General features: G+C 39.8%; 2 protein-coding genes across 5 annotated transcripts in view; one reads left to right on the forward strand and one right to left on the reverse strand.

The window, feature by feature from the left end:
- Su(dx) (Suppressor of deltex) overlaps positions 1-12103 on the reverse strand; it is a 66960-nt gene extending 54857 nt beyond the window's left edge. For 2 of the 4 annotated variants that reach the window (XM_050191839.3, XM_050191836.3), the window contains exons 1-6: positions 11956-12103; positions 7899-7975; positions 5699-5767; positions 5486-5627; positions 1469-1593; positions 957-1109 (exon numbers count right to left, since the gene is read on the reverse strand). In XM_050191839.3, the coding sequence (XP_050047796.1) occupies positions 957-1109; positions 1469-1593; positions 5486-5627; positions 5699-5747 (469 nt within the window). In that variant the 5' untranslated portion in view covers positions 5748-5767; positions 7899-7975; positions 11956-12103. The other 2 variants (XM_072286392.1, XM_050191837.3) reach the window with 2 other exon arrangements.
- Positions 12104-12760: 657 nt separating this feature from the next.
- Positions 12761-23128, forward strand: LOC126544505 (RNA-binding protein NOB1). The gene is made up of 8 exons (XM_050191851.3): positions 12761-12964; positions 13064-13196; positions 13273-13409; positions 13496-13561; positions 14356-14580; positions 18285-18382; positions 20264-20405; positions 22740-23128. The coding sequence occupies exons 1-8, from the start codon at positions 12869-12871 to the stop codon at positions 23007-23009; spliced, it is 1167 nt and encodes a 388-aa protein (XP_050047808.1). The 5' UTR covers positions 12761-12868; the 3' UTR covers positions 23010-23128.
- The last annotated feature ends 3642 nt before the right edge of the window (positions 23129-26770 follow it).

Below are 26770 nucleotides of genomic sequence, written 5' to 3' on the forward strand. Positions count from 1 at the left end.
TGCCCTCACATTTGGGCTAAGTATGATGGTCCCTGTACATATAGAGTAGACTTCTGTTACATTTGACTCCGGCTAAATCAATCCCAACTGAAGCTCCCGACCAGCGCCCATGTATTTCTATGGACCCAAACTTTCATTATTTCAATCCTAAAATTGGCCTTTACCATAGCGACCCCTTTAGTGGCAGAGTCTGCCTCGGCTGAGTCTAGGGGTCAGTGAATGCACTGAACACACATCCATCTCCTGTCAAAAACACCTATTTTTGGCCTGCCTTATGAAGATTTTGAAACAATAATTATAGCTCACAATGTCCGATAACGGCATTTACCTAACTATAATGCGCACCTTTTTTTTTTTTTTTTTCTGAGAAAATTGAACCGGAAGTTGCCTGAACCAGTGCAAATAAACATTAAACCAAAAGACGCCTTCACGATGTTCGTATGCTTTACCGCATAACACTCCTATATTGCGGCAAAGCTGACATTTAAAAAAAAGAACAGTGCGGCGAAGCTGACTTTGTAAAACCGCACACTAATGTGCAACACATAATCTTGCCCATCTTTTTTGCCAAAAAATTGGGTGCCCTAGATTTCTACTTTGTTTAGGAGCTTAATATTATTTCAAGATTAGTTTTCTACTGCGGACAAAGAAAGTCGGCGCATGTTTGATTTGGGGCTTTTAGAATAGGGCAAATACTGCCAAATGAATCAGCAGTGCGTTTTTGCACTTTTTCTGCATCTTGTTTATTTCAACTCGCCAGTTAATTCAATCAATTTCGTCGGTCTCATCAGGGTCAAATAAGTGTAAATCGACTGCAAATAATATCAGTAGATTATGGCAGTAACCATGCTTCCCTCTCTCTGAATGACAGCATAGAACAAGATTTTTATCCAAATATATGCAGTTAATTTCTACGCTTAGCATTGGCACACAGTGATTCATGTTTGAAAAATTACCTTCTCTTCTAGGGTGTGCGGTGGCCATGCCTTCCTTTGGTGGATACCAGCTCATGTCAACATTCATCCCATCCAGAATGGTCAGCAAGTAGCTGTAACTACGGCCAGGTTTGCTGCCACAGTTCAATTCTAGTGGTTGTGGCACCTTGTCCACTGAAAAGAAAAAGGAGGAAGAAAAAAGGAACATGGGTGTCAATTTTTAGCACTAAAAGGGGGCCTCTAAAGGCAGCATTCAGTTAAGCCAAATTGATAGTTTAGCATACTGAAACAACAGATGTACAACTTTTTAAAAGAGCAAGGATTCCATAAGCAACAAAAACAGTGCCAATAGAGAGGAGCAGCATCATAATTTTTAAAACGAAGCATTTGCTCCCACTGACAGTTTGTGACAAAATTTTGTCTTTTGTGTTTCTTTATACTAACACTACAATGCTTTTTAAAAACTTACTGTAAAAACCAATCATAATCACTATGACACAGAGAAGGATAAACAATATAATCAGTTAACTTGCATTTTCCATCAGCTTTTTCCAATACATGGTAGAGTTCAAGACAGCCTTCACCAAGGAGTGCATCTTTTATTAGGGAGTTGTGGTTGAAGACACGAAAATGAAGCTTCGAATATGGCGTCACCAACCTGCAAACAAAGTCAAAGTACATGTGAAGATACGCAGTTCCCAAGTGAACAACAGAAAGAATCTTGATGTGAAAAAAAAAAAAAAAGTTGCTCTGCAGGGGTACCACGTTCAAGACCCCATGGAGACACATTACTCCAGTGCATGAACATTTTATCTGCAGAATAACACTACTACTTTAACTAATGTATACTTTTAACATTTCACATTCTAACGCCTTGCCAAGGAAATTACTGCACCATGCCACGTTGGTTTTGGTTTGCAGTTTTTTTCTTCCCTGTAAATAAAGGCACTCAACTAATTACTCCAACTATGCCATAAGCATTGGTTTGCTTCTAGTCAATGGCAGGTTATGTATTGGCTGTTCACAATTTCAGGGTCCAGTAAATTGCTGTGATAGCTGTAAAATCATGCCTTGAGCACAGAAAATAAGTAAATATGTATACGATAGTGCTATGCAAATAGTAGAAGAAATGCAGTGTTGAGAAGCAGCAATTTGGGAGCGGGCCATATTTTGTCCTAAGTCTGATATGGCTCTACAATTACTGTCGCATTTCTTAATCGAACAATGCAGCATATATGCTTAGAAACTGAGAACCCTGCCCCTCATAGACCGAGAAGAACGGTGTCTAGAATGAAAAAATTAAGTTACCCCACATAGAAGTCATGCATATCCCCATAGATAAGCAATAAATAAACTTAATGTAAATCAAGAAAATGTTGAAAGTATGAATGCTCATACACACAATAGACAAATGTGTTTTGCTACCGCTTCCATATACTGCAAGAAAGAAGCAGCTACCAGGTATTGCCAGTCAAAAGTGCCCATCTGTCTATGTTCCTAGCTATATCATTCTGTTCACAAGGTGATGCTACAAAGGCTAGAGAGACATCGCTCACTGCTCGCATTTGTGACCAAGAAATAGTGCACCGCATATGAAAGAAAAGACATGGGTATGTGTCATGTGATTTGATGTAACATTAAGTCTCTTACTATTTATGTCACCAAATATGACTAAATCATTACACAGAAGGCACTGAAGATATGAATCTATTTACCACTGAACAAGCAGAGGGACATGTTTGGGCCGACAGCTTCTGTTTAAAAACAAAACTTCGTATGTCTCATACTGGAAGCCTTCTCCGACGCACGAGACAGACAGCCGAGACCATGAACTGTTTGATGTACAGTACCTCCCTCCAGGCGCGACTAGCTACAGTACCTCCCTCCAGGCGCGACTAGCGAATTCGTGGTAAGCAGTGCAAGTTTTCTCATTTTCTAATTTTCTTATTTTTTCCACACTACGTTTAAGTGCTGTTTAATTCCGCCAAAAATATACAGTGTGTCTAGCCACGTTCATGGGCGCTTTCGTATGGGAGACAGCGAAATACTATGCTGTGCCACCTGCCGCAATCATTAAAACCCCAATGCTGCCGATAATTCAAGCATGTTTTCAGGCATTTCAGATATACTAAATGGACTTAAACTGACTCTACCGACATGCCTAACGCTGACTTTCTAATAAGAGCCCTTCCCCCCCATCCCAAAAATGAAAAAACAAATATATATATATATATATATATATATATATATATATATATATATATATATATATATATATATATATATATATATATTGCAGCGGTATTGCAGGTTAGCAGTAGCATGCAAACAATAAGAAATAAATAATGTAATGTCAACCATAGCAAAGTTCACATACAGATTTTCACTTTAAAAAAAGTCGTAGTTTGCGTCCAGGTATTTCTTCTACATTTGCACTTATATTCGTTTTCGCGGGTTTACGTTTGTACTCCTGTAGATCACGAGCACGTATTCGCGATCGTGAATGGTCGTCGGTACGCCTGTAGGGTTTGCCTAGCAGAGTTCACGGCAGTCCGGGCACGTGCGATTCCGGAACTACGAGGCCAGAACAGCTTAGAAGTAGTTTTAGATTGAGTGACCCATCGCGATCAGGAAAACACTTCTATCGCAGATAAATCAACAAAGTTTTTAGGCATGTAGGGCCCTCTAGGCTGTACTTATTGGTGATAAAGTAGCCTCACCGCCTATGGGATTATCTGACTGAGCTGTGTCAAATACTCGGTTGCCATAGTCGGAAGTTCAAATCCCTCTATAAGGTAGGTTTTCTTGTTGTTTTTTTTCGATGGTGAGATTGAAATTCACCTCCTCCAGTGCATACACATCTGCAGGCTTGGAATGATGCCTGTCACCGGCAAAAGATGCCGAGAGCGAGCGGGGCTATACTAATCCAGGTACAACCAAATTAGGAAAGCCCACTAAGCTTCAACAAGACACCCCCTCACCAGAACAGGAATTGGCCTCCCTGGTGCAGTATTCGGCCACTCCCTCCCTAATGAATCACTCAATTACCCAATAGCCCTCAGTCCCCAGAAGCTGCTGAGCACCTGACCAAGGCGGCAGAAAGACCTGTAATGCAGCAGAGGGTGCTAAGAATCTCTGGGCCCGGACAGGCCGTAAATGGAAACTGACCCTATCAACCTTTAATTGCTGAACTCTGTCGAGTGAGGCTAGCTCAGCAGGACACTTTCAGGAACTATCACACATTGTTTGCAATATCATCAGCCTTAGTGAGATTAGGAGGACTGGTGAGGCTTATACATTGCTAGATAACAGACATGTCCTAAAATATTATGGGGTTTTACGTGCCAAAACCACTTTCTGATTATGAGGCACGCCGTAGTGGGGGACTCCAGAAATTTCGACCACCTGGGGTTCTTTAATGTACACCTAAATCTAAGCACATGGGTGTTTTCGCATTTCGCCCCCACAGACATGTCCTCTGCTACAGAGGTCTCCCAGATAAGAAGCAATATGGGGTAAGATTCCTAATTCATAAGGACATAGCGGGCCACACTGACAAATTCTACAGCATTAATGAGAGGGTAGCTGTAGTCGTAATCAAACTTAATAAGAGGTATAGATTAAAGGTAGTAGAAGCCTACGCTCCAACAGCCAGTCCCGATAATGAGGAAGTAAATCAGTTTTATGAAGATGTTGAATTAGCAATGAGAAAAGTGCAAAATCAGTATACTTTAGTAATGGGTGACTTCAATGCAAAAGTGGAAAAAAAAAGCAGGCTGGTGAACGAGCAATTGGCAACTACGGCATCGATTCTAGGAATGCTAGAGGAGAGATGCCAGTAGAATTCGCAGAAAGGAATAAGCTTCGAATAATGAACACTTTTTCCAGGAAGTGTAGGTGCGCAGGTGCAGGTGCTTTTCCGTTGTTCTTTGTGTGACAGCTTTCCTTCCTTATTTTGCTATGGCAAATGAAGAAGCCATAGGCCAGTACTCCTGCCTGTAGGAGATGCATGCCTTTGCCAGTCCTAAGCTCCCTGGTTAAGAACGTTCCTTTTTCTAATCTATTTCACAATATTATGTGTAATGCATGCTGTCATGTGAAGCTTTCCCTCACTTGCACAGCCTTCTTAACTTCCTAGCACTTCTTTTTATTTTATTTTCACTGCATCAATATTGCTTCTCTGAACAATCGCTTTCTTAATAATACATGCTAGGTACACTACATTAAAGCTCATGAGCTAGCTCCGTGTGCCAGGTTATAGTAAAATTCTACCAGAGAGAAAATGAGAGAAGGGGAACCGAGGAGCTCGATTTTGTTAATCACGACTATATAAAGTCAACAGGCACTGCTGGCTTTATATGGTCACGATTACCAGAGAGAAAGTGATTCAACTGATCTTCCACTGAGAGAAAGGTGTGATACATTTATCACCCAATCATCATTTCATTATGTGTATAAAGTTGCCATAGTGTACCTGGTACACAGATCACTGCACTGTATATCAGGAAAAATGTAAAACACACAAAAAATTACAAGAGTGAAGTACTTACACTGGAAACTGTTCGTCCCATTTGGGATTGCAGGTGCTTTTGCTGTACTCTGTTTTAACAGGAACTCCACCATCAACACTGAGCTCAACATAAGGGTCTGGTTTGAACAGTATTCCAGATGAATTCAACTTTGCTGAAACAACTGCAGAGTGCACAATAAAAAAAAGTGTTAGCAGGCTATTGAACAAACTGACAAGGAAACTAAAGACTTGCCTGTCACATTAAGTTCAAAAAGAGAGCCACTTGAAGAGCCTTCTGACATCTTCTAATTTCCACCTACGACTGAAAAAGAAAAAAAAAATGAAATGAAGCAGGCAAAAGCAGATTTCACTGCTTCTGGGTAACACAAACCCATATCTGTACAAAATATGCATTCGTTTTAGATGTGGCCAATAGAAATATCAGCCACATGTTTCACTCAATGCTCACAACGTAGTGTTGTTGCTGACCTCGTGTGTGTCATATGCCACAAAAATTCACCTTCCATACAGATTGCTTCAAAATTTGCTTCTTCCCCTATTATCCATAGGAGAATGGAATAACCAACTCCATATGGAATGGAATGAAAAAGCTTACGCTGTATGCTTCTGAAACTGATATGTAGACCCTTTTTCATAATTTGCAAGTGTGCTTCTCTGTATAAGCAAAATACTTATCAAGTAAGATTGTTTTTTGTCCTTGTGATTGATTTACAGAACTACTTTGGTATATATTAAAAAAATTGTTACCTTACTCTAAAAAAATTGAAGCGCTTAGTATGTTGAGTACTTTCTTTTAATACTACTAGTATTCGCTTTGCTTAGCCATAATTACGCCTTTTTTTATTTTCTGTTGACAGTAATGTAATCTGCTCAAATTGTCATTTTTGCACTGTACAAGTTTCTTTCTATTTTTCTTATTAGTAAAAAGTTGATTGCCCATTGTGTGCATTCTATGATCCCTTTGATATCGACAGTGTACTCAAATAAATAAAGCACTGCAGTCTATCAACCAATAAATTTTACAGTGAACACTAGTGGGTAAATGCGAAGGTGCTCTATGAAGTGACTTGTAGAGCCATCAACAGAAGATGGCATAGCTGTGGCAACAACAAAGTTTATTGCAGGAGACTGTGGATGGCTCTACTATGTTACTCCCTCCAAGAAAATTCTGAGTGCTTTTGCTAGACAATGGTAAATGCAAATGACAACGAATCAGACTGATGCAATTAATTGTGGAACAAACTTGGGTTGTATTGAAACCAACATGAGAAGAAAATTTAATATTGGAATTCAAAAATTCAGTACCATTTACTAAATTGTGTGGCTGGTATGTGCGATGGTTGTAGGTGTCTCATAGTGGCACTGCCTCAGACACATTCACCACTACTGAAAGTTACACCGGTAAAGAACGCGAACAAGGGACATAGATTTAACTTCAACTATAAACAGTGAAGCTATATCAAAAGAAAATGTAAAGTGTTCATGTGATAGATTGCTGAAAAAAAAAAAAAATTTTAACAGCTGCACTTAATGTGAACAAATAACCACTGGGGAAAAAAAAGTTGGCTGTCACTCTAATAATGATAATGTTAATAGCACATTTTTTTTCTCTTTCGATAAACAATAAAAAAGTATGCCAAGCTTTAATGCAAAAACCAAAAATGCTGAATCAAAAGTAGAGAGGCATCCCTCATCCCCTATCTTTACAGGATGATAGTTGCAGTACAGAAAGTTTAGCCTTGTGCAAACCATAGCATGGCAAGCACAAACATACTGAGAAATAAATGGACTGAGGAAGATCATCTTGAACATTACACACGTACAAGTTACACGTGACTGTTTTATGCAAGTTCACTGCAACATTCCCTTCCGCAATGCAGGTCTAGTATTAAAGTGGGAGAGGCAGTAAGGGCTACTTACAGAACTGAATTGCAGACTGGTGCACATATTAAATTGAAGTATTACACAACGAAAGAAATCAGGCCCTGCAGACGCACCACTTTTTTCGGACAATGCTTAAAGTTTTCTTGCTTTTATTTTTAACAAGCATGCATATTGAGAATTTGCACTTGTGTGTTACCTTTGCCTTGCGTTTTGTGCGTTGTGGACACTGCAGTTTTATAACTAATTTTTCCCTTGGAAAATATAGCACACCAGTCAAAGGAACACGAACTATTATGTCTAGTATAGACACCTGTCTTGGAGTCTGAGGAAGAGTGCTTGCAACATTCAATTCTGTTTTCGCCTTTTGAAGGTGACACCAGTCTCCATATGAAGCCGCAATATATGTACATGTAGTTCACCCCTTGTCAATGTCTGAAATGCTAGGAGAACTCATGCACTACACAGAGTACAACACTTCTATAGTGTCACCTACTTCCTGAGCTTAGCATGGTCAAACAGAAGGTGGCAACTTCAAAAACATCACTTGCCTAAAATTGGTCAGTAAAGCAGGAGTGTTGGCAAAAGGAGTTGTAGAGCACAGCTGTAGTTCATACTGGCCAGCAAACTAGAAGAGGGACAAAAAGTGCATGAAGCAAAATAGTAATGACAGAAAATATGTACATATTAAGGAAAATGTGCATACTGCTGTGAGAGAGGCCTCTAAGAATGCTCAACAGGCTGGAGAAAGGAGCATATGAATACCACAATATTTCACATCTTACGCAGTATAACATGAAGGGCAATACCTCTCAACTGAAGAGGTTCATGGTGTTAAAGAAAACCTTGGGGTGAAACCCATCAGAGCTTTTCACGAGTATGTGGAAAATCAAACATTTATCCCAGTACAACCTCTTTTTCTTTACACCTGTATAGCCAGTAATATTTAGAAAACACTAAACATAGAGTTATGTCATGAGCAGTACCATCAGCAAAATAGTTAATTCTAATACTGGGTTGGGCATCGATCAATCTTTCCTTGCTACAGTAAACTCCTAAATATAAATGTTCTCATTAACTCTAAGTGTACCGCACAAATTCCTCCAATACTGTTTCTTTTTCAATTTGCCTTAAAATTCTTTCTATGGATACACACACAAGCATGTCAAAATTGCAGAAACTTATAACTAGAATTGAGATGCTTGTACAATAAATTATTATGTAAACCATGAAAAGTGCCAGTGCTTCACATTTTCACAGCCAAAGTCTTGGTTAGCGTGAAAAATGTCCGAAATAGAGAAATCATCTACGGGCATATCACCAGTATCTCCTGCACTATCTTTCGAATTGCTTTCATAGGTATAGCAAGCTTTGTACTTAACATTTATATTTATGATAGCGTCTGCATCGCACCACTAGTAAAGTTTATAATTTATGCAGATGACACAAGCTCATTTATATCAGGAGATAGCATTGGCAAGCTAACAGATTCAGTCAATCGCACATTAGGTAAGTTAGCCCTATGGACACAGAAAAATGCACTTTAAACATTACTAAAGCGAAAGTTGTTTTTAGAGCTAAGAATAAGTTAATTTAACCAGACACGTATGTCTAAGGCCTGTTCCTTTAGAAGTTGTATAGTCTTTTAAAACATTAGGTGTTATTTTCAACGAAAAGGTGAGCTGGGATGAGCACGCTAATCATCTCATAACAAAACTGTCACAAGTCATTGATATCATCTATCGTAATCGTTATATCTTATCGAGCAATGTGAAAATTACAATATATCGAGCTCCGTTCCATTCTTGCCTAAATTATGGACTCTTAAGCTGGGGCTCGACAACACAGGAAAACTTGCGAAAATTATACGTATTACAAAAAAAGCTTTTCACGAACAGGTGAGCATGTACCATCGCTACATCACACCAGTCAATTTTTCTTGAAATATAAAATCATCCCAATAATAAATCTGCCTGACTACACACTATGCGCTTACAAACAAGAAATTTCTTGAAATACATGTTTTCTGCAAACAGTGGCTAACCTACAAAAATGAGCACAAGCATATGAAACCCACAACCGAGATTCATAGAAACAGCACATACCGAACCACATACGGTCTGCACACTTTAGAAGATACATTACGTTGCTTACTTAATAATTTATTCAAAGTGAAGTCCCAACTCTTCCAGAGGCATCATTTCAAGAACAGTTGTTGTGTAAAAAAAAAATCAAGAGAAAAAACAAAGTGTTCACACTGCCAACTTTCTGTCTCCTCTCATGTTTTTTCTTTTTCCCCTGAGTGCAATATTATATACTGTACACATTAGCATTGTGTATTTTCATTTGTGAGTACAAATTGTTTATAACTATACTGTATAATTGCTTCCATTGATTTAAACACTGTTAACAGTTGTATTGTGACTGCTGGTATACCATCGCCCAAGTGGAGCTCTGTCAAGCTACCTTGAGGCAGCTTTTACTCCAGGCTTCCGCCATCATGTACACTTTGATCGCAAAATAAAACAATCCAATCTAAAATAAGCTTTACATGTCTCTAGGGCATACAAAAAACAAAACATCCTGCATTCACGAAATTGTTTTATGAACACAAACTGAGCTGGCAAATAGACGTTCATTAGATATAGACAGATCAGTCAAAGTAACACATAACTGACAAATTAATTTTTTTAGAAGAATGCAGCACTACATGTTCTGCAGAACACTTCATTTACCAAGGAAAGCAATATCAATTTTTTATACAAGATGGTGCGAGAATCCATGTGATGGTGTATAAAAATTATGTGGCTCAACCACACTCATTCACTGATGCAAAACTGCAGCTGAAGCACCATATTAAAGTGAGTGGCAAGGCATGCCACACCTATAATGTGATGCCAAGCATGAGTAGGTCTCCTACTAAATAGCATAAGCAGCAGCTGTTCGAGTGTATTAAAAAATGATGGGGTTTTACGTGCCAAAACCACGATCTGATTATAAGGCACGTCATAGTGGGGGACTCCAGAAAGTTGGACCACCTGGGGTTCTTTGATGTTCACCTAAATCTAAGTACACAGGTGTTATCGCATTCCATCCCCAACAAAATGCGGCCGCAGTGGCCGGGATTCAATCCTGCAACCTCATGCTTAGCAGTCAAACACCATAGCCACTGAGAAACCATGGCAGGTTGTGTGTGTGTGTATGTGCATATACATATAAAATTGCTGTTTCACACACTTCACATTGAAATGTAGATCCTTTTCATGGCATACACCACTTTCACCATCAGATAAACTGCATTAAGCATTTTAAACCGATAACAAAACTAAAATTTCACAGGCATCGAAAATAGAGCGTATGGTAAACGTTTTGTGTAGCACAGCACAATTCTACAGAATAATGCCTACCGTGTTAGCACTTCACCATCACTATATTAGTATTTCAGTAGAGAAAGGATATTACTTCACAGCTTTAACTCTATATGAACTTACTGTCTCCTCTTCAGAGAGAAAAAAGAGCTTTATAGAAGATCATGCACTGCTCTCACATTTCAGTGCCTTGCGACAACCATAAGCCTTTATCATTAAAAAATAAAAAAAAAAAACAGAAAAGAAAAAAAACCACTTTGGTTTCACATTGAGAAAACGTTGGAGAACTCCAATTTACCATGAATAACAGCGCACATAGTATGAAAGAGGAAACCGTTATGTGAATAACGGTTTCCTTTTCACGAGTCGCACAGGTTAATAAAATTTTACACAGTACAGAAATCGGAGACTACTCAAATCGACTAAATTGCATATCCAGAGTTCACAAGTGGTTCTGATGCTGACGCATAGCGATCACTATGTAGCGCGAAATCCCATGTACGTGCTGGTCGCGAACCTTGATCGGTCGGCTAGAGTTACATGAAGGATGTTTGCCAGCAGATAACATACCCGTGCAGGTCAGCTGCTCATCACTCAGGCGACAGGCGTTGAAACTTGCTTTAAGTATAAATACGTCAACGACGCAGCATCTGGCGCTTCACTAAGTGCAATCACTAGCTGTATATTTACGGACAGTAAAGCACACTGGCCGAGCAGTTGAGTCGTTTCTGCCTACGAGACGAAAACTCGAGAACTGCGAGCAGAATATTCCGACATCATTTAGGCCTAATCTGGCCGTGATCCGAGGAGCTACAGAAAGTGACGAGTGCCAACACGCAAGTGGAGCTACGGGCGCGCAAACATCACCGCGGTTCCCCTAACTGGAAGGCTGGATATTAGCTGACTCGCTGTTATGGTCCAAGGCGGAAACACAACGGTGCTATGCGGCCTCCCCGAAGCGCCTCTTCCCCTTCCTCCCAACAGGCACGGACAATAAATCGGGAACAGTTCTGCTACGCGACAGTGACGATTGGCCTCACCGCATATTTGCGTGAGATGAACATGGTCCCAAACCCGAACGAGACGCAACCCGTAACTCATTTCACACCCATTCCGGCAAAGAAAAAAAAAAAACAGAAAGCAAATATATTGCTAAAGTGTAACCTTGGATTCCGCAGAATGAGAAGCCACAGCAAAACACCGATCAGAAGCGAAAGCCGCAACATGACCGTTATCTTACCTTGCATTATCGGGAAATTCGAAAACATGAGCCTAAACAGAGTGATCGAGCTCCGAACCATTTAAATTCTGAACAAATGGTCACATCATCGCAACTCCCTTCGTAAGACGATAAGAACCCACCATTTATTATCACGTGATTATTCTCGACTTCCTGCGCTTCCTGTTCTGGGAAAACATCTCGCGAAATCTCGTTATGTGCGTTGGTTGCAAACAGTTGCAAAGCAATATATGGCAATATTTTGCTTTCTAGCGTTAGTCAGCGTTGCTAGAGTGAAAATGGTTAAAATTGCAAGTGCTCTTGACAGCGCTAAGCTTTTTCAGTGGGCGAGCAGCGATTATGAAAGGCAGATAAAACGGGTGGTTCGCTTTTGCAAATCCATGAGAGATACCTTAGAGATCTCCCCCCCCCCCTTTTTTTTTTTTTTTATAACGAGGGAATTACGTTATACGAAGGTTCACTTCTAGAAAATAATTCTCTTGCGTGCCACCATGGTGTAAACTTTAACTCATAAACGAGATGTGTCATCAAACTGGCAGAAGTTGCAACATCTCTAAAGATATTCAGCAGATGCCGCGCAATAAAGTTAGCGCTTTCACAAAATGTTGGTACATGTAACGCTTGCTAACAGGCAAATAAATTTGTGTTGATGGGCGCAAAGGTTATCGGCAGCCGTTTAGATGCGCGATCGTCTGCTACCATTTTCTCTACCTGTGCCAAGCCATGGATTCTAGAGGCCATAGACAAACGGCCGTGATGGGGCGCGTAAGGGCAATGACGTCATTATAAAAATTGGTCATTGACAGCCAAGCCACGTGCAAGTCAGCGGCTGCTGGGCTGCCTGACGAATTTTGCATGCTCTTGGGAAGCTGCTACTGTGTTGTGTCAGCAGTGCTAGCAGTGCTAAGGCCTTATGTTAGAGATGGATCCTGTCGAGTTGTTGTCAAGTTCACGCGTGAAAAATTTGGTCGTTGATTCAGGAGGCTTTATAAAAAATGCAGCGCTGCAGGTAAGGACCGATTTCATTTTTGTTTGCGATTGTAGCTAGAGGCAGTTTTCTATTCCTCATAGTCTGATCACGGGATCATAATTTTAATTTGTTTTCCAGGAAATCGGTGAAAATATATATACAGTGGCCGAAGTTGTAAGTGAAATAAAAGACAAAGCGACAAAACAGAGACTCCAAGTTCTTCCATATAAGTTGAACTACAGAGTTCCATCGCCAGAAGCAGTGAAGATCAGTGAGTTAGCAGACGGCACTACAAATCTATAATTCAGTGGCTCAGCCTGCTCATGATTATACTTCGTTTACTGCAGTGACGGATTTTTCTAAACTCACTGGAGACTACCCAAGTTTGTCAGCAGTTGACATCAAGGTACTTGCTCTCACGTATATGCTGGAGAAGGAGCACGTGGGGACATCCCATCTTTCCAAGAAACCTAAGAGTATTGAGGTAATACTCGTTCCACAAGACGATTTGCACAGTTTGACCCTTTCCACTCTTAATATGTGCTATTTTTTCTCTCTCCTTTCGTGCAGGTACAGACAACTGCAGCCCCAAGAGATGTAGTTTCTTCGCCGGGTTTCTTTGGCTCCCAAGCGATTGTAAGTATTATGAAAGTTCTGTATTGGTGTAAGGAACATTGTTTACTGTTACTGATAAGAATTTTATTTATTACAAAATATGCAGTGCAATTTGCTTCAATGTAAGCCCCATAGTGTCACAGCCCATAGATAAGACCCATATGCAGGGTATCCCAGCTAACTTTAGCCGTAGTTTAGAAATATGCGAATATGTGAACTTTTTTCTTTCATTCCGCGTAAATAAATAATTAGTCTTAATTAATTAACCAACTTCTTTTAAACTCTCATTAAAGTTAGCTGGGACACTCTGTATATGATTCAACGTCCTGCAGGATATGGCGTCTCGTTGAGCAAGACATGAGTGATCGTTATTTACTTCCAAAAACCACACCTTCACATGGCAGAATGCTCCAGTTAAATTTTGACCAGCTCGTATCCTTTAATGTTAATATCAATGCATGGGTGTGAACATCAATCTTTGAGTCGCTTGCATTGCGTGCTACCTATTTGTGCACTGCAGGTGGCTTGTGTGATGCAATAGTGACACTTGTGAAGTCATCTCTGCTACTGGGCAGAGTGGTTCGTCTGAAAAGAAGGCTCCCGTAAATTTCATTTGAATTTTCAGCTGCTTTTGCGGCATATGTCATCATGATACTTTGCAGACAGAATCACTACTGCATGAACTATGCAGCGCACTTCTATATTTGTAATGGCTAAACTTGGCAAGGGACCCTTTAATAATTGGGTATCATGCGACCTTTATGTTGTGAAAGTGTAACCTATGGCTGTATCATAGCTAAGTAAATAATTTCCAGGTAGGTGCAGAAAAGTCTGAGCCTATGGAGCCTGCTGGCTCTCTCGATGGCTGCAACAAGGAAGACTGCAGTGAGGATGAAGTAGATTCAACAGAAGAAGACTCAAGCGATGGCGAGTGGATTACCCCAAGCAATATTGCAGAGATAAAAAAAGAAATGGGCTCACTAACTTTGGAAGAGGTGCCAATACCAGTTGCATGTATATCAACAGATTTTGCTGTTCAGGTATGTCACCTAATATTGTTGGCATGCTTACAAGTTGTGGCTGTTCTTTGGTATGCTTTTAGAAGCCTTCATATTGTATTTTTGCTAAGCTCATCATTTAGATGAAATATGTGCCTTTGCAGTGGTGGAAATCGTCTAGAGCTATTTCTGATATATTTTATGTGTTGCATCACATGATGTCTACATGTCTATTTGACACTGTGCAGACACTACCCGCCGCAGTAGCTTAGCAGCTATTGTATGGGTAATTAAGGAACTCGCATATCAAGGAAACATTAGCTTGTGAAGCAATCTGTTGCTTCTTGGTTATGGTGCTCAAGTGCAACCCATCTTCATAATGAAGCTGTGACACACTCGGCTTTCAGGTTTCTCTTGCTTTTGTCTTGTCAGCCAGTGACAAGAACAGCAGTGATTGCCTATGGCACAACTGCTTCCACTGAGTGGTTTGGTTGACGTGCACTTCACACTGTCCCCGCATGTTTCAAAGTAATGACCACCCAAGTGTATTGTGATACTTCTGTTGTCAAAGCAAGGTATACACAAGCATCTTTTGTACTTTGTAGTCAAGAAGGCATATGTTTTAGTCCTCATTAAATTCAGAAATAACATCATGTGCCTTTGCCTCATTATTGGTAAACCTCTCTGTAATTATGTGTTTTATGCATTACTATATTTCTTGAAGGAGTGTCGTCGTCTTTCTATATTATATGAAAGTCCAAATGCTCTAAGCCCTAGAAATAATACTACTGGCAATATTCAAAATTTCCTAAATAATGCAGCTTTTTGTACCTCTTAGTGGTACGGGATTTCCATCACAAGGAGTGGACACAAGGCAAAAAGTTGCTTGTTGCAACTTGAAAGCCACCCTGTGACCAGTGGTCACATGAAAGCTGTGCACAGTTTGCACAGACATGAATATTTCACATGGATACCAATGCAGTCAATGCAGGCATGATACATAGTACATTGTGCAGTGAAATTACATCTGATACAGTGTCACCATTTCTGATAATACTAGAGACATTTGATGGGAACCCAAAAAATCTGGCTGCAATACATTTGCACAGCAATGAACATATAGATATTGATTTGAAATGCAAAAGTTAACACTTATAAGCAATTTTTATGTGCAAATGTGAACACATACTGCTACATATAAGCACATTTTACATGATTGGATTGCACATCCTTTTGAAATGGCTGCTATTACTACCTTTTCTTGAACAGATGATTGTAATAGTTCACTGTAATATTTGTTTTACATGACAGTTTTGGTTTGAGTATCTGGGAGGTAGATGCACCATGACATCATGATAAATTGGCTTGCTGTGGCTTCCATGTGTGAGTGCAGCCTGGAGAAACTTGTGCAGCACTCCACTTTATTTAAGAGCAGTATCACCGTGACTTGCGTTGTTGCCACTCAATGGCAGCATATTTTACAATGTCACGACGTCACAGTAATGTTGATGACACGAGGTTCGACTTTTCAAGACCTGCTTTAGTGTCAAATTAAAACAGCTTATGGGTGCTTCCCTACCTTCATACTTGCCTAAATGTCATCTTTTCATGCATGAGAAGTGTGTGGCAGAGTTTTCTTCAGTTTCAGAAATATGTGTTGGTGTTGTTTTAATTTGGCTGTATGCACGTGCCAGGGGGCAGGAAATTGCTATAGTATGAGGACTGGCCAGCCATGAAGTTTGCAAGCGGCAGAATGAGCAACAACCCACGATAAAGGTTGATGACTACTGACCAGAAGAAAATTGCGTTTTGTTAATTGTGGACTCCAAAATTTTATAAATATGTCTTTATTAAGCTATATGTGCTGGGTGTGAGTAGCAGTTGGAATTTGGGTACAGAAAATTTCTTTTATGCACGTCTCTGTGTTTATGCATGCATGTACGTGTTTCGACAAGTGGACTTGTCTTCATTAAGGCCTTGAAGCCCTGAAGCCGACTAGCCTTGAAGAAGACAAGTCCACTTGTCGAAACGTTGGCTCCTGCTTTCTCCTTGTTCTCGTTTTGCTCGTTGTCTTGAATTTACATCTTCTGCCCTCCCCGTGTTTTCCATTTACGTGTTGTGTGTTTGAAAAGCTATGCGTTGATGTGTGCCAATATTAAATTCAACATTTCTGGGGAATGAATACAATGTGGTGCTATTCAATTTGGTCACTGAATGGAATGGCTGTAATCGGAAATAGTGAATATTTTTCCCAATTGTGAACATAATTTTCCATACTATAGTTCTGGAATAGTTCAGATTGGATTGCTTAAAAATTAAATTTTAAAGCAGGAGCATTTCCGCATTGCAACAAGGGTGTATTATAGCATACGCGCATTGCATAGCATACAGCCATCCTGGTTCTGGAAATTGAAAAGCTTTTTAGAATAGAAAGAAACTGCTATCATCTGACTGAGGAATGCCATCAAAGCTGTAAATTGAACTTGTCATTGTCTTTCCACAAAGCTCCCCAAGCGAATTGTCCAACTAGGGTAGTCATCCAGAGTTGTTTCTCTGTCCATGGTATAGACTTGTGGCTAACTATGCATGTTGCCTCTGTGTTTGTTTCTCTTTTGCTACTTCTAGACCAGAAAGAAAAAAAAAGGGAAAAAAAAGGAACTTTTATGGATGTTGCTGCATTAAGATTTGTTGTGGAGTACCATGATCCATAAGACATGAACTGACATTGTAAACTAGAAAAAGTATGAAAAAAAAGCACCTGCAGGCAGTTAGATTTGTGGTTCAATTAATGGAATGTCAAATGATAGATTTTCTTCCATGTGGTATTAAAGAAATCAGACAGCAAATGCAAACAGGAATGGATATTAAAATGTGCAGTACAACAAACTTTTTTTCCCTGCGAAAGCTTGTGCATCTGGTTTAACATTGTAATGCAACCTGTGACTGGTCCTGGAAGGGTAATCTTGTGAACTGGATTGCTTTTAATAGCTACATGTTATATGTTCCAGTCTCATTATAGTTTTTTTCCTCGCTTTATTGAAGTATTGCCATTACCTCGATTGTGATGTCGACTAGTCACCAAATTGCTAAACCTATTTTCAAAAGGGAGTTTATGTAATCAAGCTCAAATTATAATTCTGTCATTGATTCAGCATTTTAAATTCTATCAATGCATTCTATGGTAAGGGCCTGGTGTGTTAACATTTGTTTTCATTCTCTTGTTTTAGTTTCATTTTCACATTTTTTCAGCTATTACTTTTTAAATTTGAATGCCTAACATCTGCTTCCCGATTCTGTGGCTGGCAAGTATTCTTATCAGCATATTGCAAAAGCACAATCTGGCAGTGTTCAGTTGTAGTGTTTTGTTTAGATGCAGTGATCATGCTGCAATATAAATTTAGCATGCTTAGTGTAGTATTAGAAGGTTACTTGAAAACTGTCATGAGTGCTTGTAAACCAAAAAAAAAAATGTTACTTTCATATTTGTATTTGGTTTGGTGCTAGCATTCTTTATTTGGGCTTACATAAAAAGACTGTTTGCAAGTCTCCATGAATGAACAATCCATTGTTATTTTAGTAATGCCTGTCAGATTTTACTGGTTCATCTACGAGAGACCTACACTGAAAAAAATACTGTTGTCATTGTTCACTCGAGCTTGTTTCTCAATTTTCTTTCCTGCATTGCATTTTATTAAAGTTTTGCACATGCAAGTGTTATGATTGAAAGGTATCAATATCTCTTTCAGAATGTTCTGATTCAAATGGGTCTAAAAGCTGTTTCTGTTGATGGAATGGCAATCAGGCATGCGAGAACATTTGTCTTGCGCTGCCATGCATGCTTCACGTAAGCAGATACATATTTTCATAATACTTATGCACTCTGTTCCGGGTATAAAGTATTCATACAGCACTCTCTGCTTACATGTGCATGTATGATCTTGCTCATTATCACGTGTAGTATTTATCATGCTTCAGTGTGACAGCTTAGAACAGGTATAAAGGTGTGGTTTTATATTAATCTATTTTTATATTATGTCTGGCTAAACTACCACACCTGCAAACTTCTTTGCAAGAGTGAACAGAAATTTGAAGGAAGTGTTGCTTGAATAGAACTGAGGTTTCCCCCTTAAAATGTTGCATGCATTATATTTAATTCGGGAAACATTTTGCAGTTAATGCTTTCATTACTTTTGATTAGTACTAGCTTTCATGGCGAGTTGCACAAATGTAGCCTGTAAGCACTCAGTCTAGTGCATGCAAATGATTTTTCAAGTAGTCACTGACAAAGCAGACTTGTCATCATGCAGCCACTGTTCCATCAGTTAGAGAGAGAGATAGTTCATTAGTTTGCATTTATTATACGACATAAGCAGCACATAATGCAAGTGTTACAACTGCACAGTACTGATTGGACACATAGCCTTAGCAGTCTGGGGTCCACTGGAAAACACGCACAAAACATAACAGCAAAACACATGCAAGCCACTGCACCATGCTATGGTGACACACTGTTGAAGTATAGAGAGTGAAATAAAAAAAGGAAATTTACAAAAAAATGTAAATATGCAGCAGCATTTACCCCCCCCCCCCCCCACACACACACACACACAAATATGAAACATCTTCAACATGGTTCCTGAAAATCAAGCATAAGATTTATGCTTGTGGTTGAAGTGTCTTACGAGGTTAAACGCCCATGTGCATGTAGATGAAGGTGAGCAATGGGTAGCTAAAGTAAATAGAAATTAATTTAGTTGCTTTCAGCAGGTAGCCAAAGACTATGATATAGCAGGTCGTTATTGAAAACAGAAGGAGATAGTTGAAAGGCTATGAAAGGTGATGTGCTAGCAGCTGTGCCATTTCCACGGTACTTCGAATAAGTGTGTCAAGGATTCCGAAAATTACAAAAATGTTTTCTTTGTGCTTTCAGTTTGAAGAATGGCAACGTTAAGGAGTTCAGGAGAAAGCTTTTAGGTGGTTTAAAACAAGTGAAAATGCAAAAAAAAAAAATGACAGAGAAATACTAAATGAGGTTTATAGGGCAGCAATGGTGCTGATGGCAGCTTTGAGGATGCTGTCCCTAAGGTGGTACCAGTAGCATGATAATGATGATGGCACTAAGAAATCATTAGTGGACACTTTTTATAATGGCATGAAGCTCTGAAAGAACTATAAACCTTTAATGTGGGGGGAAAAAACCTGTACTAGGGGCATTTGAGGTAGCTAAAGTAAACAACACAAGAAAATGTTACCTTTTTGTTGTAATACATTAGACAGCTGACATAAATGACAAGTACAATATTGTTGAAATTGATTTATGTAAAGATTGACTGTCATTTATACCACAAGTTTGCTTATGTTATTGTTTTGTTGTAATTTACTCTTTCTTTAGCTGCTGTATGGTTAGATTAAAATATTACTTTCTAGTTGCATCAGTTGAACACAGTTAACACATACTGCCAAATGGTTTCTCCTAAGCCAGACTTTTAAAAGCCAAAATAAGAAAAAGTTAATAATTTTCTCAGCTTTGTTTTAAACTCAGTCCTGTATGCAGCTTTCACTACATACACATTAATGGCATTCTCTCATTGGAATGGGTACACCTTGGGTACCATAATCTTAACAGGCACAAGTTACAAATAAATGAATTCCATGGAAGCCATCCATTTAGCTTTTCATATGAAATCAGCTTTGTATTGATGACTTGTGTGCTTTTCTGTTTCAGCATCACAAAAGTTATGACCAAACAGTTTTGTCCTGCTTGTGGCAATAAGACGTTGAAACGTGTCTCAGTGGCTGTAGCAGAGGATGGCTCTACAAAACTCTACATAAACTACAAGAGGCCTATAAATATTCGTGGAACACGGGTAAGATTAGTGTGGTTTTGTTGCACATAACTACTGCCACATATGTCATTAGGTTGCTGTGTATGTATCTTGTGAACTAAGCACAACAAAATTTTTGGCATAAGTTATTCAGCTGAAAAAAGGAACAAGAATTGTATGCACTGGTTTTGTTGCCTGATGCAGCTTTCGTGTTATAGCAAACTGGGTCACTATCGGATTTAGAATGTAGTGCTACATTTTTCCTCCATAGCCAAGTGCCATGCAATGGTGGCAAGTACTGAATCACCACTTTTGTACAATGAGGCTTTTTCATTCTTTGCTATTGTTTATGCTGGTCCTACATCCTGCATCGTCTGGTGAGGCCTACTGTAAAGCCATGATAATTGTCAGCTGGAGGCACCATCTGGCTCAGATTCAGACATTGTTGCCCACTGTGCAGCTCAGCTTGTTTGTTCAGGGATAAAGATATAAATGTACTATTTAGTTTATTTATTTACTTTCAAAACCGTTTCTGAAGTGATGGTAATGGGAGTGGGCTGAATAAAAAAAGAGCAATAGGATATAATGTGGCAAAATATAATACAGAAGCAGCTTATACAATAAAAATGACATTTGTTGAAAAAATAAACACAGTCAGCACTATAACAGTTAATGATTGCATCAGTCATGTAGAATAGTCACAGTAAAACAAAAAAAAAAATATGGCCAGCACTTAGAACTGTTAACTCTCTATGTATGCGATAACATGCTTAGCACGTGCATGTGCCAGGAGCGACCTTGCACATTTATTTACCAAAGTGACGTTCCTATACCTTGTACCTTGTACAAACTTGCAATTTCGTGCACACTTTGACTTGCCCGCATATGTTCAGCGCACCTCGCATTTTCTGTTAGATACTTACAAAGTGGATGGATGAGGTCCACCTGTAATGCTATACAAGAAATGTGTGACTGATGATGGGACTGAACCTCTGTCTTCCAGCATGCGCATCCTTCTTTCATCTGGCTTGTGTGACACATGTCAATTTCTCTCACCGACAGCAAGACGCTGTTAGACTGCACTGCCTTTGGGATTAGCCCATATTTTCTGTTAGATACCTCCAAAGTGGGTGCAGTTTGACCATAATGCTGTCATATTAAAATGCCAACAATGACTGGTGAGAAAAAGAGCAGTCCATCATTGATATGATATCAGCAGGAATGTGGCTCCAGTTGTCAGTAGTATGTCACATCAGTCTATGTATTGGTATTTTTCTGTGACAAAGAGAGCATCCTACTTTGTGCAGGTGGTCAGTTTAGGATGACACATGTAGGTACTATTATGACGAGCTCACTGTGCAAGGATGAGCAACAATGTTTTAGACTGCACACAAGTCTTTGAAATTCTTGAAAACGCTCAATGAGATCAATAATTCGTTTCGTAGGACTGTTGACAGTCATGGATTTTTTTATGCCCCTATAAAATCTACAATTTTCTTTTTGCAGTAGTCTCTAAACGGCACTTTATAACAAGAAACACATTATTTTTAGATTTTGTTGCAATTTAAGGTACGACACATTTCAGAAAAACATTTTTGATATTAATCTTCAAATTGTTGTGTGTATGTCTTTAAAAGGGCATTTCAAAAGCTCTTCCAGTGCGCTAAACAATAATGAGGCTGAATTTTTTTTTTTTATTTATGATAAGTTATGCTAACAACCTAAAGTTTGATGTGAGATTTCCATTTTAAGTTGACTGTATATCTGCGCTCTTGGATATCGCTTTCAGGAGATTGGTTTGAGCTGTGTTTTATTTAATATGGAAGGTGTAAGTTTTGCCTTTGGTGATTAAGCTCAGACAAAGCAGCACACTCACTGTTGCCAAGGTCAGCACCTCAGTGGGGTGGATGATAAGAAATGAATAGAATTGACAGAAGAGTATTCTTTCAAAATATGGCTCCTGGTTGAGAAACATAGTACGCTGCCACCGTGGTCTGATGTGGGAAAAGGCATGCAGCACTTGCATTTCCTAGTGCTAAACAAGGTTGTGATATACTGGATAATTTGTGCTAATTGTACAGCTGTCATGTACAGATAGGCAATCAATACAGATAGATTGTCTGCCTGAAGTAGTGTCAACTTTGAAGTAATGGTGGGCTACAGTTGGCGCTGATGAGACAGAAAATATTTTTTAGTGACTTGGACAGTCTGCCTGTAACTTAGCTGCAGTCTGTAAAGTGTGCATACACAAATGCAAACTTGTGCTGTGACTTTCCTGAATTTAGTTCCCTACTCTCGAGGCCTGCAAGCCGATAGCACATTGTTTTTCAGTAGTAAGCTGGCTGTTCCCTAACTGCCGTCATTCTCTTGTTGCAGTACTCCCTTCCTACACCTAAAGGCGGGAAACATTCAACAGATCCCATTTTGTGCGAGGACCAGCCAATCCCACAGAACCGGTTATCAAAAATGGCCATGGGCCGGGTTGATGTCCTGGATGCGGACTACCTTACAAGAAACTCACCATTCAAGATTAATGATGTGTATTCTCGTTCCGCCCACCTCAGCATGCGAGCTGGCTCTCAAGGATCTCGAAACCCGAACCAAGTGAAACGCAATACAGGAAATCATAAGAAACGAAGGAACTAAACAAACTCAGATTTACCATAAGATTGGCCCGCATTGATGTGAAATAATGTAATCGGGTGTCTCGCAGAAGACCTTGGCTTTCTTGTTTTGCACCGAAATAGATGTGGCTGATGATTGTATGAGCTGTTTGTTGTTGTAAATAGCTCATCCTAATGCAGCACTGCCAGCATTCAAGTGTTGCAGTTGGGAGTGAATGTGTGCCACTGCATAAGCGCCAACTACGAAGGGGGCTCTGCCCCCCCTTCCCCCCTCTTAAGTGTCATCACCAGAGTTCTGTTACCCACATCATTTGAGGTTTCCTTTGAGTTGCCTCTACCTTTTCACTTAAAATTTTATTGTGACTAAAAGTTACTGCATCATTGTTGGCGCAGACATTCATGGCTTTTAATTCATACTTTTGCTTTATTTCTGTAAGTCCTAATGATAGGAGGACAAGCACATTAGAAGCACCAACGTTGGCTACCTCACCCATATTTGTTAACTTCATTTTTTTTTTAATTTACACTGTGAACACCATGCACAGACACAAATGTTTAAATATATACTCACGACAAAGCTTATTATATTATTTAAACAGAAGGAGGTAGCGAACTAGCAAATATTCCTAATGGTATGGATAGCCTATGCCTAGGGAATGAATATGTTGCTGTATGTTCACCTCGCTTCAAATTGCTTTGCGTGCTTCTTTGACCCTGAAAAAAAAAAAAAAAAACTGCAGACTTCAGTGACCCCTTCGGCAAGTCTTTTTATCAATGGCATGTGAAATGCACATGAATGATATGTGTCTCCGTATTGCTTCTCTTTCCAGTAAACAATGCTAACGACTCCTGAAAAAAATAAAATAATTTACAACATTTATTTAGGTCGAAAACATTGCCACTTGCGTGCAGAGGTCATAAATACATATCATTCACTCGGTAACTGAAATTAGGCCAAGCCGGATTCACTTGAAATAAAAATCAGTAGCAGTCTTGCATAACAGCGCTTATACTCGGACTCGCAGTAAAAAAAGAAAAAGAAGAGAGGCTGCAGTTTCACCAGAAAGGTGAAACAGTATTAGTGGTAGCGAAGTATAAGAGAATTGCACACAGGAAGATTCTTACTATATAAATCCGTTTAAGGGCCACACCCGTGTAAGAGGTGCATCCCCAACTTGACAGCCAATATTAAAGGGCCCCTCAAACGGTTTGGACAAATTTTGTTGACGCGTAAGGTACAGCTACAGTTAATCATTTGCACGACAATTTGTGTGAAGCGTCTCATGTCAAGAAAGCTACGAATGATTATAAGTTACCCTCCTTCGTAGCCATGCATTTTCTCCTCAACTCGTTCGCCAAGTGATCGGGGCTAAGCTCCGCCTTCACAGGCTGTGCATCATGATGGCACGTCATGTCATCTACTTCGGTTGTCTAGGAGCAAGCGTGCGAAGTCTCTCCAACCTCCTCACCAGCAGCTTGGCAGTCGACCCCAGGCGAGAGCTATCGAAGCAGCAAAGCATTGCGAGCATTCTGTCACTGCGCCGAGCATGTCCGGTATTCCGGTAACCACGGGTGAGATGGGCGTTTTGACGGATGGGTGGAGGCATAAACTCAAGCTTATGACGGAGCTTTAGCGTAGATGTACGTGAGCAGCTTGATCCGTCTGCATGGTCCAGCCACCTAGTGGTGCAGAGCTTAACCACTCAAACAAAGAGCTAGTATTGCTCTAACGAAGTGTAAAACATTTAGACATTTACAAAAACAGTGTGTTCACGATTACGCTTCAGAGGAAAATTTCCACCAGCAGCAAAGTAGAATAGACTTCGTTATAGCTAAAGCCCCTTGATAATTTGAAAGTAGCGACACTCTCCTCCCTGCAGTGCTTTCCTCCTCGATTCTCACCTTTTCTCCTCGGCTCCCGCGGACAGCGCATTATTTTGGGCCAGTTGCATGGCCCAGTGGTGTTGAAAATTTTGAGAAATGCTGATAACCGCATCGATCATGCTGAAGGCAACGCTTATGAGGAGGTTGGTTTTTTTTCTAAAGCTGTAGGAACGGGGCATACTGATGTAAAACGAGCTTTGAGGCGAGTTCGATACTGCAGACAATTTTTCTGCCACATGATGAGATGCTTTACTTTGTGCGTCTGAACTAGTATTGCTTGTGGCACATCCCTCTGCGTGTGGCTTATTGAGCGAAAGCCTTAGATCTTTGTTTCAAGGCCTCATTGTGAGATATAGAAAATATCACGTGACCCAAGCAAGGCTGGAAGCGAACCAAAGCATGTCCAGCCGTGTATAAGAGATGATTACTGGTTAGCAAAGTTAATTAATTATTAATTAGTGATTGTATTAAGATGAATTAAGGTGTATTAAGGAGGAATAAGGTGTGTTAAAGATAATTAAGGTGGATTAAGGTCGGTGAAGGTGGATTAAGGAAGATTAAAGTCGATGAAGGAGGATGAAGGTGGACTAGGATGCAATACATTGTAGTGCTAAACATTATTGCCTGCATAATATTTCTTGCATTACTGCATCATGACCACAATCATGATTAATTGCTCAATCTTCGGGATCAAAGTGCATTAATGCAATGATTTCGGCTCGTGTTAAATCAATGGAAAAGGTTTCCGCATACAATAAAACTGCAGAAAGGTGGTTTTAAAGCATTCGCTATTAAAGCGAAGATTCCCGGCCTCCGCCTAAATGTTGATATCAACAGCAAGCGTGCACGATGATGTGAACACCCCCTGCACATTGCCTCTGTCCGTGAGAAAACCAAATAATAATAGTCGCTCACTCATGCGTGCGTGGAAGTGCAGTTCAAAGCAAATTCCAACAATCCAAGGTGAACTTAGGTATCACCTAAGAGAAGCGAATATGAAAGCCTTGTAAAGCCTACGGTAATTCACCGTGATCAACCTTCATCCACCTTAATTCTCTTTCATATGCATTAATCATTGTTCATGCACCTTAGTCCTCCTTTATACACCATAATCCATCTTACTCCCTTTAATACACCATAATTTACCCTAATCTTCCTTCATCCACCTTAATCCTCCTTGATACACCTTAATCCTTCTTCATGTACCTTAATACACCCTAATCAACCTTAATCCTCCCCTAATCCACCTTAATTCAATCACTAATGACCCATTATTTAACTTTGCTAATAATTAATCTCTTATGCACGGTTGGACATGCTTTGGGTCGTTTCTGGTCTTCCTGGGTCGCGTGATATTTTCTGTTCTCAACGTGACCTCGAAACAGAGATCTAAAGCCTTTCGACTTAAAACTTAAAAAACGCGATGTAGACTTGCTAGCGCTCATCACCTGCAATACCACGGGTATACTGCCGCTAATTTTTTCGGGGCCTGCATTCATTGTATGACTGACGCACCCATCGACAAGTAAGGTGAAAATAATAGCTCCTCTACAAGCCGCTATTTCTATTTTCAGTAAAACAGGCAATGTATCCTAATAACGAAAAGTGCGATCAAGAGGCTGTATCATCGCTCAGAATTCTTCACAGTGCAAAACAACCTATAGTGCTTCATTTCCAACTGACTAACAACAGTTGGTGACGTGCGAGGTGATGGAGTCCCACTAGAATATTAAGCATACTGAGGAGAACCCAATTGCCACAGCAAAAATGCTGGTGAGCAGGCCGGAAGAATAAAAAAAATGCAGCACTAGGGGATGTTTTGATACGAGCAATAAGAAAGACGCCTCACCACGCAAACAACATTGTTCTTTGTCGGAACAGAGTTCTTTCGACCAATGT

This window comes from Dermacentor andersoni, chromosome 1 (assembly GCF_023375885.2).
Source record: "Dermacentor andersoni chromosome 1, qqDerAnde1_hic_scaffold, whole genome shotgun sequence".
NCBI classification, from domain to species: domain Eukaryota; kingdom Metazoa; phylum Arthropoda; class Arachnida; order Ixodida; family Ixodidae; genus Dermacentor; species Dermacentor andersoni.

Excerpts from the sequence above, each read along its gene's own strand:
- LOC126544505 (XM_050191851.3), top strand. The coding sequence starts at position 12,869 with ATGTTAGAGATGGATCCTGTCGAGTTGTTGTCAAGTTCACGCGTGAAA. Across the intron at positions 13,562-14,355 it reads TCTTTGGCTCCCAAGCGATT|GTAGGTGCAGAAAAGTCTGA; the intron begins GTAAGTATTATG and ends AATAATTTCCAG. Across the intron at positions 18,383-20,263 it reads CGCTGCCATGCATGCTTCAC|CATCACAAAAGTTATGACCA; the intron begins GTAAGCAGATAC and ends TTTCTGTTTCAG.